The sequence below is a fragment of the Anoplopoma fimbria genome, chromosome 2 (genome assembly GCF_027596085.1).
Source record: "Anoplopoma fimbria isolate UVic2021 breed Golden Eagle Sablefish chromosome 2, Afim_UVic_2022, whole genome shotgun sequence".
Taxonomy (NCBI): domain Eukaryota; kingdom Metazoa; phylum Chordata; class Actinopteri; order Perciformes; family Anoplopomatidae; genus Anoplopoma; species Anoplopoma fimbria.
This window is the reverse complement of record NC_072450.1, coordinates 27,706,644-27,718,334: the sequence shown is the minus strand read 5'-3', so window position 1 is coordinate 27,718,334 and position 11,691 is coordinate 27,706,644. Positions and strand designations below refer to the sequence as shown.

General features: G+C 39.4%; 1 protein-coding gene across 1 annotated transcript; it reads left to right on the top strand.

Moving 5' to 3' along the window:
* Window positions 1–779: 779 nt before the first annotated feature.
* On the top strand, window positions 780–7,950 carry LOC129106351 (tryptophan 5-hydroxylase 1-like). Its single transcript, XM_054617743.1, has 11 exons — window positions 780–788; window positions 1,549–1,695; window positions 1,856–2,039; window positions 2,187–2,287; window positions 2,393–2,460; window positions 3,427–3,623; window positions 4,956–5,091; window positions 5,205–5,331; window positions 5,533–5,628; window positions 6,216–6,349; window positions 7,535–7,950. Exons 1-11 carry the CDS (start codon window positions 780–782, stop codon window positions 7,707–7,709), a joined length of 1,374 nt encoding a protein of 457 aa, XP_054473718.1. The 3' UTR covers window positions 7,710–7,950.
* The last annotated feature ends 3,741 nt before the right edge of the window (window positions 7,951–11,691 follow it).

Genomic DNA, 11,691 nt, shown 5'->3' with positions numbered 1-11,691 from the left:
AGGTCGCTGTGTTTTTTATGTTTTTTAATGTTGTGTTAATAGCTTTTGATTATTAAAAGGAAGAAAGAAGGTATTTGGGGAAATTAAGATCAACTTAATATCTGTGTTTGATTGACAGCCAGACATAGTTGCCGCTGTTACATCGTAGTGAAAGAGAGACGGATGAAAAAAAGTTGCTAGTGGTATTAGAGAGTTAGGACCACAGCAGCATCTAACTGGACTCAAATTTGCAAACCTCATTTGCAGGTATGTTCACATGCTGTTTGAAGTGTGGCAGCTGAGCACCTAGCTCTAAGGTATAGGACAACTCGTGTGTTTATGTTTGTCAAATAGTTAAAAAGGAGACTTGTCCAGGAGCAGGAGAGCTAATGTGTTGTTGTTGTTTAAATCTATTAAGATCTTTAAGATGTATGCCTCAAGACAATATGGCATACATCTACTATGACGATACCTAACATAATCCTTCAAATCACTGCAGTACTAGGGTGTTCATCATGAAACCACAAAATATAAAATTCTCTCTTTCTGCTTATGAATCTGTTTTTCTCATAGTGAGTTGCAGAGCAGATATGTATGCTGTAGCAGACAAAACTTGCTATTAAAAGATGCTATATACGAGATTCGGAGGACGACCATTGCCTCTTAATAGCTGTCAACATTGCGACTGGTGAGCCAGCGGCTTGCAGCTAACGGTGCTAACAGTGCAAACAAAAACGCCGACAGAGCTAGCAGTGTTTACCTGAAAGGAACCGGCGGTAGGGTACTATGCTTCTGCGACCATGCCGTCGGTAAGAGTGGCGTTATCAGCTGTAACCGCTGTATGAGAGCTGTGCATAGCGGCGGCCGTGAGCTCACCAGTGGTGCACGCTCATAAGCACAAACATGCACCAAAACGCAAGTTTGGCCAGGTCCAGCTATGTGTACCAAGCACTAAGACGCTTTAAATATCAAATAGATATTTAATGCTATATTAATGCTCTGTATCCTGTATATTGTACCATTAAATTAAGTTAGACTTTAAGTGGTCATATCAGCCATTTTTTTTCTGTGTTTATTCATTTCACTGAAACTTACAACAAAGCCAATCAAGACATAGTCATAGATTATATATACTGTATAAGAAGTGGACATAGTAACCATGAAGACAACTATAGGTTTGCTTACTAGGGTTTTGAAGTCTTGAGTTTGGCGTCTCGGCGTTTGGCCGTCACAATCTTGGTTTTCCGAAAACACAATACTCTGAAGAGTGTCCCATTGGACCGAACGACAATTTGTCCTACATCCTGTTATCCCCAAAGTTAACAAACCTCCATTGTTCCGTAGGCCCGATGCTACAAAAAAAGCACATGGCTAGTTATTATACAAAATTATGTTGCAGTGGCAATATTTGTTTTCCTACAACCATGGCAAAGACATGCACCGCCCTACTCTGCCTCTGTTTGGCTTACTAAGCTAAGTTGCTCAGTAAGCATTGAAGAATATGTTTTTCATTTTATTTTAGGCTGTAGGAAAATCACTGATTCACACATTATGTATATTTTCTTTGAGGTAACATTCAGTAAATTTGGTGAGAAGCAGGACAACAGGAGCATCTCCACTGGAAGGCCCACCAGCTCTGAGAAAGGTGTCGCAACCATAATATTCTCGCTGAAAAATGAAGTCGGTGGTCTCATCAAGGCACTTCGGCTTTTCCAGGTGGGTGTTTTATTTTAAAAGGTTTTGAAAACATGTGCTAGCTGTCAACTTAAATTGCTTAATCTTTTTTTGTTTAAATGATCTCATGCGGATGAGTTTGATCATGTGTGGGAGCTTTTCTCCACATATTAAGATCATCTTGCATGTTATGTATGTGCAGGAAAAACACGTCAACCTGATTCACATCGAGTCCCGCAAGTCAAAACGGAGAAATTCAGACTTTGAGATCTTCGTGGATTGTGACACTGACCATGAACAGCTCAAGGAGCTGACTCAGCTGCTAAGGACGCACACCGATGTTGTTGAGATTACTCCATTTGAGAACTACTCTCAACCCGATGACGGTAGGCCAACTGATTTACAACAAGACAATGTATCTTTTCATGCTTAAATAGCAGTAAATACCACAATCAAGGCCTGTCAATCACCAACATTAATGTTATCAGACGCAAGCAGATGTCTAATTGGACTGAATCTGATTTGTGTTACAGGTATTGCTGGTGTGCCCTGGTTCCCTAAGAAGATCTCTGATTTGGATCAGTCTGCGAACAGGGTTTTGATGTATGGCTCTGAATTAGACGCCGACCATCCGGTAAGTAGGACGGACATAGCCTTTACAGAACAGCTTGAATACTTTCTTTACTTTAATAATAAGGAAATTGTGAAAACTGAGATTATGAGTCATTTTGTTTTTCAGGGATTCAAAGACAACATGTACCGTAAAAGAAGAAAATATTTTGCTGATTTGGCTATGAGCTATAAACTGTGAGTTCCACTGTTTCTTTTTCTTTGACATATAAAATGGATTAAGGTGACATGTTTTAAAAATGTAAGGGTGAAACCCTTAAGAATGCGCCATCTCATCTTGGAGGGGCTAATAGACAATAGCAGTCGATAAAATATCAAAAACACACTTAAGCAAACCAAATCTAATATACATATATTTTATAAGCATCATCTGAACAAGACTAACAAGAAATAAAATGAATTAGCAAATGCAAGACCAAATAAAAAATGTCAAAAATATTTGGGTAAACAAGTAAGTCAGGATAATAAGAAGGCTAATGATAATGTGTGATTTTTGAAGGTTATTCCTGTCTGATGGAGCTTTTAATTTAAAGGCTTTTCCCCAATTCCTTTAGAAATTTGAAAGAAAGTGCATTAATGTGTCTGAGTATAATAAGCTAAATGGAATTAAATAATGTTTTAAATGTAAAAAAAAAACAACAAAATGAAACAAAAAGCAACCCATGTAAATGTCTCAGAGTTAAGTGGGAACCAGTTAAATGCATCATACAGTTGCTGCTGCTGGAGGTCAGTTAAAAGATTGCCCCGGTTACAGCCCTGATTGTGAACTACGTCTGAAGAAAGAAGATGTGTTTTAGAGTTGCTTTCTTATGACTTACTGTAATCGATGATCAGAAATAACTCTGTGAGACAACTGGTTTTCTCACTGTCAAAGATCAAATGGTAAAAACCTAAATAAGTAATGGTGTTGGTACAACCTTCTCAACAGTTCCTCCAGTCAACTACAATAAAAGAGACAGACTCTTGATGGTTAAGAAGTTAAGATATAATCAAAGTAATGTTTGTTGAGATACGCCAATACTATAAAAATGACAAGTTGTAATTGGATTCAGAACATTGTTACATTTGTCCTCACATTTTTATGCTTGGTCTCTCAAAGTTGTATTTTATGACCTCAATAAGCTAACTAACTCTGTTCGTCAGTGGCGATCCTATTCTCCATATAGACTTCACGACAGAGGAGGTGCGTACCTGGGGAGTGGTGTTCAGGGAGCTCAACAAGCTGTACCCCAGCCACGCCTGCAAGGAGTACCTGAAGAACCTTCCCCTGCTGACCAAGTACTGTAACTACAGCGAAGACAACATCCCCCAGCTGGAGGACGTCTCGCACTTCCTCAAGGGTAACTGTTGTAAATCTAAGGCAGCGGTCGCACTCTTCCTCTCAACGCGACCTTTGTCATTTGATCACACCTAGGGAGCATTAATTGTCAAGTCTGTTCGCTCAGTAAGACCACATTCTGAGGTGGTCCAGCTCGCAGTGAGTTGGGATCTGAGAGAGGTGTGGAGAGCATGTGGGAACAATGGGGACAATTTATCAAACGTGGGTCTCAAATCATCCCTCCTCCCACACAAGGAGAGCAAAGGGAAGAGTGGAGGCCAGGAGCCCAGCTGAGACCTGCTGTCATAGTCCTGTTAAGTTACTGCTGATTAAAACTCAACATTTCCCAATTGTGTTAATACAAAATAAAACCTTTTAAATAACAAAATAACAAAAAACTTTTATTGGGAAGAATTTACAGGACAAAAACAATTAGTGGAGCTTTGTTAGGGACTATTCCTCAATGAAACAAGTCTGCAAATGCTGCAGCAAGGAAGAGTAAGCAGCTAAAATAATCACAGTTTTATTTCAGAGAATTCACGGGAAATAAAAAGTGTTTATTCAGCGTTTTACAGCCGCTTCTTATTTCCGATCAGGCAAGTGTCGAGCGTGGAAAGACATATGCGGACAAAACTGAGTGCTTCCGATCACAGAGGTCACATTGAAAAGACAAGTGTAACCGCGGCCTAAGCCGACTAATTCTAATGCTCTACTGCTTAAGAAATATAGAATTTGCTGCCAAACTTTTCCGAGGAAAAGTCTAAAGTTTCTTACCTTACTGATGTTGCAGTATCTAACCTCAATAATAAGTTATGCTTCTGCACCTTTACAATGGTGGTGGATGGACTTTTGATTGTGGTGAAATTTAAACTTCAACAACAACTGAGAAAGGTGTCGCAACCATAATATTCTATTTTGGTGTCGGAGTGTAAACATTTCAGCTAAATTGAGTATGTAAGTTGTAATACTAACACCAATACAATCTAAAAAAAGAAACAGCACGCACAACACTGAACCATTTCCTTTTTTTGTTTACTGCTTGTACACATCCTGAAGTTTTCTTAAAAGGTGCTATTGATAACATTTAACCGCTAGATGGCGCACTCTCCCTCCCCCGACCGGTGCCATATCTGTCATGGAAGTACGTAGTGAGCGTGTATCTGGACTTATAGTACAGCTATGTTCAGATTCAGAACGTTAACAGAGACTTGAAGAGGGTACAAATGGTGTATTCTGCATTGTTCCTGGTTATCAAGGTGATTCACTGACTTTGCTGTCGACAGTTTTCAGAGGAACTTCTCTCTACCAAAGAAACTAACAGGCAGTGTGTGTGTGTGTGTGTGTGTGTGTGTAGAGCGCTCAGGCTTCATCATTCGGCCCGTGGCGGGGTACCTCTCCCCCAGGGACTTCTTAGCGGGCCTGGCCTTCAGAGTGTTCCACTGCACGCAGTATGTCCGCCACAGCTCCGACCCTTTGTACACACCTGAACCGTGAGTACACACTTGTTCGCATAACAGGTGTTCAAATGATACTGTTTTTTTGTTTTTTTTTTTAAAGTGCTTCAATGCACTACCTGCATTTTTCTTCTCATGTTTGGATGTAGAGACACATGCCACGAGCTGCTGGGTCACGTTCCTCTACTCGCTGAGCCCAGCTTCGCCCAGTTCTCTCAAGAAATTGGTTTAGCATCGCTAGGAGCTTCAGATGACGCTGTACAGAAACTGGCCACAGTGAGAAAATACACACCAAATACACGAACAGACCAGTCAAATATGTGTTTATATTTTGTATATATGTTTTAACATCCCTACCATATGCAAAAACTCACAAATAACTTGTTTTTTTTACCTATTATCATCGATTAACATCCCTACATTCTCATACTGTGTGTGAAAAGGATGATGTCAAATTTAAAACCCGTTTTGTTCTAGTGTTATTTCTTCACAGTGGAGTTTGGCCTATGTAAGCAGGATGGCAGTCTAAAGGCCTATGGAGCTGGACTCCTCTCCTCCATCAGTGAACTCAAGGTAACACTCGGACGGCTGCATAGCTTTATACAGAAAAACTTAATCTGCTGAGTTGTTGCTTGAATTGTGAACTTCCGTGTGAGTAGCTCCCAATTGATCCTACTCAGGTTTTCCTACTTATGCCTTAAAAAATTTTTTATATTTCAATGGTTTGGTGAAAAAGTTGCCATTTATAAATTACTTGAGATTTTGGATCACATGGAAACATTTTCTGTTCCCATTACAGTTCCTGTGTTTACTGCAAACCCATTGATTGTTAATGTAGCAACAGCAATTGCACATCTGATCTTTTTATCTAATGATCAAGATTTAAATGAATGAACCAATACTGACATTACTTATCACATTTATTTAGCATCCGCTCATCTGCAGTAAAAGATGTTCAGAAGAAATTCTTATCTAGCTTTTACTTCCTTTTATGAGAATTTTTAGTAGTACGACAAAACACAAGTTTTTCCTACGTGGTAATCCACATTACTTTAATCCTGTAATGCAAAGCAGTAACCACGTTATTTGGCTAACCAGGTCAAGAGGTGCATTCTCTCAGTATGTAAATGTAACCGCAACCCGTCTCTTTCTTCTATTAGCATGCTCTGTCTGGCAAGTCCCATATCCTACCGTTTGACCCTGTGGTGACCTGTAATCAGGAGTGCATGATAACTACGTTCCAAGAAGTTTACTTCGTTTCCGAGAGTTTTGAGGACGCCAAGAACAAAATGAGGTCAGTGGAATTCTGCTCTAAAAATGCAGTCCTCCCTAAATAATGTAGCTCTGATCAATTTGCTGACTTCTTCTAGTCCTGCCCTAGAACGCGGATTGGCAAATCATAGCCCAGCATTGGCCAGCTCCGACCAAGGACGGGAAACTATCCGACACTGCTCCATAGATTCTCATGCAATCTTTTTAGATTTGCTTCATTTTCAGGCTAGTTTTGTGGATTTGGAGCTAGTCATGGTTTAACGTTGTGTATTAGTGATACTTGTTACCTGGAGAGGTTGGAAAGATACGTTTCTACAACATCAGTTTTCTACATAAAAACCTGCAGAGCTAACATTAGCATAGTACGTCAGTACATCATTAACTAGCGTTAGCATATATATGCTACACAAGCTAGTAAAGGTATACTAATTACTTAAGGTATACTGAATGTATAAAAATCCTGCTTTCGCTTTTTAATGATTGTGAATAAAAACCAGCCCATTTCTCTATGAAATCGCTTATTTGCAGATCATACTGTATATATGCAGGGTGTGCAGTTAGTGACAGTGTGGGCTCCATGATAGCTTGATAGAGTGGTAGCGGGGGCGGGGCTTAGCAAAGGGTCACTTCTGTCATTACAACAGCACTGTAGTGATATTATCTCTATGATGATATCCTTCTGCTTTCAGTCTTGATGCTAAGTTAGGCTAATCACCTCCTGGCTCTAGATCCATACTTGGTGCTCAGACATGGAATGTGTTATCAATCTTCTCGGGTCACACAAATAAGTGAATTCCCTGAAAAAGTTGAACTTTTACTGAACCAGCAGCATCTACCGTATCAGGAAAGGTTGGCAAAATTAGTTTTTAGTCTCCATCGGTGACAGTTAGCAAACCCAAGCATCTGGACCTTAGCTTAGCTGTAATCATGTTTTCCCAAGGCAGTAACTCACAGTTTTGTTGTTAATGTTGATATATTCCAGTCAATGAAACCTCTGAGTATTTTAAAGTTCTCCCTTTGTTGGGAATTTACACTGCGGTGATGGATCCCGGAATTGAACTTTGCATTTTTTAAGATCTTGTTCATAAATTGTTTTTAAATGACCCCACAAAAAACTTTGTTTGAATGCTTTTGTAGCTACAATGTTATAGAGATGTCAAAGGTTGAACTGGCCTATTGAGGTAACTGACTCTTTGTGTGTCTGCAGGGAGTTTGCTAAGACCATTTGGCGTCCATTCACAGTACGCTACGACCCTTACACCCAGAGTGTGGACGTCCTGAAGGACACCAACAGCATCAATAGCATGGTGAAAGACATCCGGCATGAGCTGGACATTGTGGAAGACGCCCTGAACCGACTCAACAAACACCTGAGAGTCTGAATTTGTATAAATGTATAATAAAGTTACTAAAATATACATTTTTAAACTATAAATATAACACCAAAATCCTAAATTTGTTGCCACAATGTGAAGGTTATGGTCTAATGCTACCAATTCAGGCTGTAAAAATAGATCCTGAGCGTTTCTGCTGGCCACTGCTTATTTCTTTGTACCTTTCCTCTGTTAATGGAGAACTATGAGGTGTTGTTGACAGGAATGGATTACACTGTCTTTTGTTATATGGGTGTGGAACAGGCTTAGTGGAGTGGAGATCAATCCAATAATAAATATCACCTCAAGACGCGTCCAAGCACATTGTTTTTGACATGTGTGTGTGCATGAAACAACTTTTAAAGCATGAGTGTATCAACAGAGTTCAGTTAAGAGAAACGGGAGGATTCAGACAAAAGTCTAAAGTTTCTTACCTTACTGATGTTACAGTATCTAACCTCAATAATAAGTTATGCTTCTGCACCTTTACAATGGAGGTGGATGGACTTTTGATTGTGGTGAAATTTAAACTTCAACAACAACTGAGAAAGGTGTCGCAAGCATAATATTCTATTTTGGTGTCGGAGTGTAAACATTTCAGCTGAATTGAGTTTATACAATCTAAAAAAAGAAACAGCACGCACAACACTGAATCATTTCCTTTTTTTGTTTACTGCTTGTACACATCCTGAAGTTTCCTGAAGTCCAGACAACACACCGAGTCTTCAGAGCTGCATTCAAACCGGTGACCTTGCAGTCACACATGGTGTGTGTTAAAGGGCACGGCATACAATCCAAAACCAAAGAACTAGCGGTGACGAAGGAAGACAGTTGCGTCCCCTCACTTTTCCTGTGTTTTGGCTAAAATGTTGCACTTGAACGCACCACGAAGACTGCAGCCAGCGGCAAACTAACAAGTACATTCTGAACCGTGCAAGAGAAAATAACCAAGAGGTGGTGGTATTCTGTATTCGTCATCCAAAAATGGAAACCATATATAGCCTAGGACTGCTTTGCCACGAGGTAGAACCGTTACACCACTATGGTGCCAACTAGCCACACTCAATTATCCGTTTGACAGCTGAAGAGCAAAGCAACCACTCATTTAGCAAAGTAGTTGACAATAAAGATCCGTGCCTTTGGTATGTGTATCAAGCAGAAATTAATTAAATACAATAACTATAAACAGGGAAAGGCACAGTGACTGCTGTAAGCATTAACAAACTTATAGAAAATGAAACGAGAAATGATTAAAAGAAGGCCCATTGAATGTATGTTACCAACATCAAGCACATTCTCTAAATAGGTCTTAAGGGGTGAATATACATGAAATTATATTAATATATGACTAAAAGTAATTACTTAATTGGACACAAACATCAGTAGTAATCAATATGGGTTTCGGAACTTAATTGGTCCCACATTGGGGAAGTCAAAATATTTACCAAACAATTCAAATTTACAGATAATACCCTGTATAGAAATCCCAAATGTGTTCTGATATCTCCCATTTGATAAGTGAGGACATGTTTGACAGGACGCATTATGCTAAGGCATTGACACTTATTATCGCTTAATACTTGTGATGTAACTTCTAAAGTATTTGGAGGTGTGACTTTCCAAAAGCTTGATGTTAGATGTGTTTTACACAGCAGACATTTTGATTTATTATTAGTCATGAAACTGAAACAGTCATAGTTATGAAACTGAAACAGCTGTTTTGTTTTTTTATTTACACCTGTGCTTCTCCTACTCTAATATGTGAGAATGTCTTCTGTGGAAAAGCCTATTTTCCAATTTCCCTCCTTCCCCTTTAACAATATAAATAAATCTGTATGTCCAGTAGAGTGCTTTTATCAACCTGACCTAAAATAATATTGCTGCAAAGTAACAACATTGTAGCCATGCGTCTGATTAACAATGTATATATAAATATATGGGAAATATAATGTTAATATACTTTGTTATCATATTTTAAAATGATCTCAACTCACTATCTCTACATATCTATCTATATATGAAAGTTATAATCTACATTCCAACAATTAAACAACACACCCTGAAGTGGTATAGAAAGTAAAACTAGTTTTCAAACTGAAACTTAAATAACTTGGAGAGTTTGCAAAGTTTTGTTCTGAGTCAAAATGTCCATGTGGGTATCATATGGGCTGCTCTCTGTGGGATGTCGGGGTTAAAGCACTTCTTGACTGTATAGCTTGCATCATTATAATGAGGAGAAAATAAATTCCATGTAGAAATCTATGAGCAGACAGGGCTCAGAGCTCAGCGTTTGGTGAGTGAGCCATTGTTCAAATGTAAACCAATGCAATAAGATGATTTATTATTGCTTTTGTTAGTGAGATGGCCCCTTATGGACCGGATTGATGGTAATGATTGCTAAAATGCACAATAAACTGTAGGACAGACGCTTAACAAACCTCAACCAATAAGACTGTATGTGTGAAACATATTACTAAATTAGCTGGAATTTATGACATGGTTGGTTCAAGGTCATGAAGCAGCCATCCTGAAAGACATTCTGTAGTTGCAATGTGGCTCCAGAAAAATGCTTATAGAATGTGATTGATTTTGAACCTGGGATGATGTAAAGGGAGTAGGAGATGTCAGAGAAAATGGTATACAGTCTGTCTGTTGGCCTGCCAACAAGCGGTAAGAGGGCGTTTGATGGGTTTTGGTAGAGCAGCATGGTTCTAATTGAGGTGTTGATATATGATAGATCTTTCAGTAATGGGTACGATCTCTATGTTTCAAACATATGATGTATATGGTTACATTTTCCCAGTGTCTTATCCATAATATAGGAAGAAAATAATTGTCGCTCTCTACTCTACTTTTCTTCATTTTTCCTATAGAATTATGTTAAGACATTGTTTAGTTTATTGAACAACTGTGCTGGTAGTGAAACTGGATTCATATCAAACAGTGTCAAGGATATTTGAGAGTATTTCAACTTTTACAGTTGAGATGCGGCCAAGATTGACCAGAAGTGGTTATTCGCACCATGTATCTGGGTCCTCTTGAAAGGCTGTCATAATGGTGTAAAGTTAAAAAGTGAAGACAATGTCTATGTCTTTTGAAATCACTTTATGTTTGATGCAAGTTTTCTGAAGGCACTTTGCGTAATTCTTGCAAATTTGTGACTTATGAAATTATACTTCATAGGATGGTGCCGGCGGAACCGCCTCCAGATCAACTCTGGTAAAACCAAAGAGCTGGTGGTGGACTTCCGCCGGGGAAAACACTGTCCTCCGGAACCAGTGAACATCCAGGGACAGGACATTGAGATTGTGCAATCTTATAAGTACCTGGGTGTTCACTTGAACAATAAACTGGACTGGACTAATCATACAAATTCACTGTATAAAAAGGGTCAGAGCAGACTGTATCTGCTGAGGAGACTGAGGTCTTTTGGAGTGCAGGGAGCACTCCTGAAGACCTTTTTCAACTCCGTGGTGGCATCAGCCATCTTTTATGCAGTGGTCTGCTGGAGCAGCAGCATCTCAGCAGCTGACAAGAAGAGACTGAACAAGCTTGTCAGGAAGGCCAGCAGTGTGCTGGGGTGTCCACTGGATACGGTGGAGGTGGTGGGAGACAGGAGGGTGATGGCCAAGCTGTCATCCCTGATGAACAACACCTCCCACCCCATGCAGGACGCCCTGGCAGCTCTGTGCAGCTCCTTCAGCCACCGGCTGCTTCACCCCCGGTGTGTGAAGGAGAGGTACCGCAGGTCCTTCCTTCCTGCTGCTGTCAGGCTGCACAACCAGCTCTGCTCCCAGCAGACCACATGACCACATGACAATAATAACCTGTGCAATACACTACACTGTGCAATAATAGTTAAGAAAGTTAAAAATAGTTAAAATAGTTGTTGTTTTTTTCTCTGTCTGTAAATATAATATTTCAGTTATTGTTGTTTTTTTCTACTGTTTTTTATTGCTTATTTATAATACTTGTTTTATTTTATTTTTTA

What these genes read in the sequence shown, in the direction of transcription:
- LOC129106351 (XM_054617743.1), top strand. An exon ending in CTACTCTCAACCCGATGACG is followed by an intron (nt 2,040 to 2,186) that starts GTAGGCCAACTG and finishes TTTGTGTTACAG; the next exon opens with GTATTGCTGGTGTGCCCTGG. An exon ending in TTGGCTATGAGCTATAAACT is followed by an intron (nt 2,461 to 3,426) that starts GTGAGTTCCACT and finishes TCTGTTCGTCAG; the next exon opens with TGGCGATCCTATTCTCCATA.